The sequence below is a fragment of the Choloepus didactylus genome, chromosome 8 (assembly GCF_015220235.1).
Source record: "Choloepus didactylus isolate mChoDid1 chromosome 8, mChoDid1.pri, whole genome shotgun sequence".
Lineage (NCBI taxonomy): Eukaryota > Metazoa > Chordata > Mammalia > Pilosa > Megalonychidae > Choloepus > Choloepus didactylus.
Genome location: NC_051314.1, coordinates 77,982,079 through 77,985,775, shown reverse-complemented (window position 1 = coordinate 77,985,775; position 3,697 = coordinate 77,982,079). Strand labels below are relative to the sequence as shown.

General features: G+C 31.0%; 1 protein-coding gene across 1 annotated transcript; it reads left to right on the top strand.

The window, feature by feature from the left end:
• Positions 1-2,494: 2,494 nt before the first annotated feature.
• Positions 2,495-3,442, top strand: LOC119541997 (olfactory receptor 6C6-like). The gene has a single exon (XM_037846447.1). It carries the CDS (start codon positions 2,498-2,500, stop codon positions 3,440-3,442), a length of 945 nt encoding a protein of 314 aa, XP_037702375.1. The 5' UTR covers positions 2,495-2,497.
• Positions 3,443-3,697: the final 255 nt, after the last annotated feature.

Below are 3,697 nucleotides of genomic sequence, written 5' to 3'. Positions count from 1 at the left end.
GAGTTGCTTACCTTTGATCAGATGATTTCTTTTATTCCAACATTTTTATTTATTTTAAATATATATATCAATATCTAGATTTTGAATGATAGCAATCACAGTTGCAACACATTTCATGGAGGTGATTAAGAACAAAATTTCACAGAATGGAAACTATCTGGCATGGAAGATAGCTGTCCTTTAAAATTACTGACCTGAGTCTCAACTGCATAGTGAGTATGGACTTGAGGGAAGTGGAAAATCTATACAGAAGCACTATACAAACACATTGCCTCTTCCCATAAAAATCATTGCTAATAAATACCCCTATGGTAATAATAAAGTTTCATCTTACAAGTGAATAACACCGTCAATTACGTTAGTACACATCTCTTCCATGCATAAAATGGGGAAGACTCTGTACAATAGATACCAAGAAGGTAATTTTAATGTTATTTCAAAATCAGATTTTAAGGCAGAATACCAGGAATTCAAATCAAGGGAGTTTAATTTGACTACTGACTTTTCATGTTTCATAATTTTAAAGTGATTTTAAAGTGATGTATTAGTAGGTGCTACCATGTATTTTATTCATATAGTACTGCATTTTTGTTTCATTTTCTCAGATGCTGTTTATAAACTAGTTGCTTCATTGAATTTATTGATGTGGATAAAATAGTAAGCAAATTTTCTCTGGAATTGAGATAATATCCCTCTAGAACAGACTGTTAGAACCATATGGTAACAGAAATTGGTTGACTAACTCCTAGAAGTCTCCTTTTCAGATCAGGAGTAGAACAAAATTGGAAGTCTTGAGACAACAAGGGTTGAAATATATATTTATATATTTATACAATAAAAGCTTATGACAACTTGCTTCTGATGTCTGCAACTCTTTAGTAGTTATGAAAAATATTAAAATATTAAAACTATTCACTAATATCTGCTTTAAAAATCACATTAATCATATAAAATCTTATTGCTTTTTGTTCTAAATGAGAAAAAATAATACAAGTAAATGTTAGAAACATTAACAAGGGAAATGCAAAAGAATAAAGATGAGATTATTGGATTTTTCAGAAAATATCGTTAATTATCTATTTCATTTAAAATTCTGCAGATAACACATATAAGAAATAAGATTGGCATGTCCACCATAACAGCGGGATAGGGAAACATGAGGTATAGAGTAGAGAATTCAAATACATGGAAAGGATAAAAATTGGCATTGTTTCTTGGATATTCAGTAATCTTATAAAGAATATAGAGGAAATGAAATGTGCCAAAATTATGTAGCCACTTATAGGAATAAATTTCAAAATAGTTAATTGAAAGTAAGATAAAATATACTGTATTAAAAACATTTGCTTGTTTGTTTCTGTCATGTTTTGCTCTGTATTATTTGTCCTATATTCTGGAAAACAACTGTCTATTTGCATATTGACAATCAAGAAAATTGGTAATAGTTATGGTATACTCTCAGTGATGAGAACGTTTAAAAACTATTGAAATTAGGATTTTTAACTAGTTATTGAAACTCAGTAGTGTTTCAGTCATTGGCCAGCACAAGAATTATAATACCACCCTAAACCTTGGTTTTGAAAAATTGATCTAACAATCATCCTAAGAAGACAAATCAAATTAATGCTGCTTACACAGCTATAATAATAATAATGGAAACTGGCATTAAAATAACCTGAATCTGATCAAAAAAAGAGAACAGGTAAAATAGAATATTTTTTCTATGACTTTGTTAGTTTTCTTCTTTAGTTATTTTGATTTAGAATGTTTCTCAAAAAAGATTACATTGTAATAAGTTTTAAAGGCACTTATTAAATAAATAAATAACAATAAGCAAACATATTTATGTACATGAATATATGCATATAGAAAAATAATTGCTATGAAAGTTTTAAAAAGTTTTTATTCTTGTGAATTAAAATAAATTAGCAACTTTTATATAAAGAAATAGATTTAGAGGAGTGGGTTAAAATGAAAAACATATAGATGTCTAGATATATTATAAACGAAGAAACTATTGAGATTAATTCTGAACAAAGTATCAAAAATGAAACTCTAAATGTTTATAGGTAAAAATAAAATTTATTAAAGTCAACTTTCTCTAAACATACATAGAAAATGCATTTTAAATAATTACTATGCTTCTATCTAGAGTATATATGCAGAGTAATGTTCACTTGGAAATGATTTGTTAAAAGGCATATTGAAAAAAGAAATCAGGTTCTGTGGAATAGTTAAGAGGACCATTATAAGAAGAAGTAAGGATTTGGAAGGGATTTTCCATTGACCAATGGCAAGTATTTTTGTCACCTGCAATTTCAAACTGGAGAAAACATTTGAAAATGGGTATGTTTGAGAATATATATCTTTCTATGTTTTAGGTAAATATATTTGTGTGTGTGTGTGTGTGTGTGTCTGTGTGTGTGGTTGTATATAAATATTTATCATTTTCTTCTCCTTTTTTCAGTATAGATTTGATAAGGATCACAGAAGAGAAATGAAGAACAAATCAGTGGAAATGCAGTTCATTCTGGTAGGTTTGACAGATGACCCACACCTACAAATTGTGATTTTCTTGTTTCTCTTTCTCAACTACACATTGAGCCTGATGGGAAATTTACTGATTATCCTTCTCACCCTGTTGGATCCCCGTCTCAAGACTCCTATGTATTTCTTCCTCCGAAATTTCTCTTTTTTGGAAATCATATTCACAACAGTGTGTATTCCCAGATTCCTGATGACCATTGTGACTAGAGACAAAACCATTTCTTATAATAATTGTGCAGCTCAATTATTTTTTGTCCTTTTACTGGGAGTTACAGAGTTTTACCTTCTGGCTGCCATGTCTTACGACCGCTATGTGGCCATCTGCAAACCGCTGCATTACCCAATCATCATGAACAGCAAGGCTTGCTACCAACTTGTACTCAGCTCTTGGGTAACTGGATTCCTAATCATCTTTCCCCCAATGGTCATGGGACTCAGACTGGATTTCTGTGCTTCCAGAGTCATTGATCACTTTGTGTGTGAAACTTCTCCTGTCCTACAGATATCCTGCACAGATACACATGTTCTAGAATTGATGGCTTTTATCCTAGCTGTGGTGACACTTGTGGTCACATTGCTGTTAGTGATTCTCTCTTACACTTACATCATTAAGACTATTCTGAAATTCCCCTCTGCACAGCAAAGGACTAAAGCTTTTTCCACATGTACTTCCCACATGATTGTTGTCTCCTTGACTTATGGTAGCTGTATCTTCATTTATATTAAACCATCTGCAAAAGAAAGAGTGACTGAATCCAAAGGTGTAGCTTTGCTCTATACCTCAGTTGCCCCTTTACTAAACCCATTCATTTACACTCTAAGGAATCAGCAGGTCAAAGAAGCCTTCAAGGATGTTGTACAAAATATTGTGAATTTTTCAAAAAAATTATTTTAAAAATATGATACAAATTACAACCTTACAGTGAAAACTGAAAACAAATTCATATTTTGTTCTGATTCTGTTTATGTAGCTCATTTGTCTCATACATGAGATTCTTTCAAAGAAGTTTTATAACTCACTTCCAACCTTATGTTCTACTCTTCTTTGTTTAAAAAAAAAAAAAAAATCCACCCTGTTGCAGTAAACTTACTTGCTTCAAATTTTTTAATCCAAATTTTATGTGTCATCTCCTGAAGGCACATTAGTTTC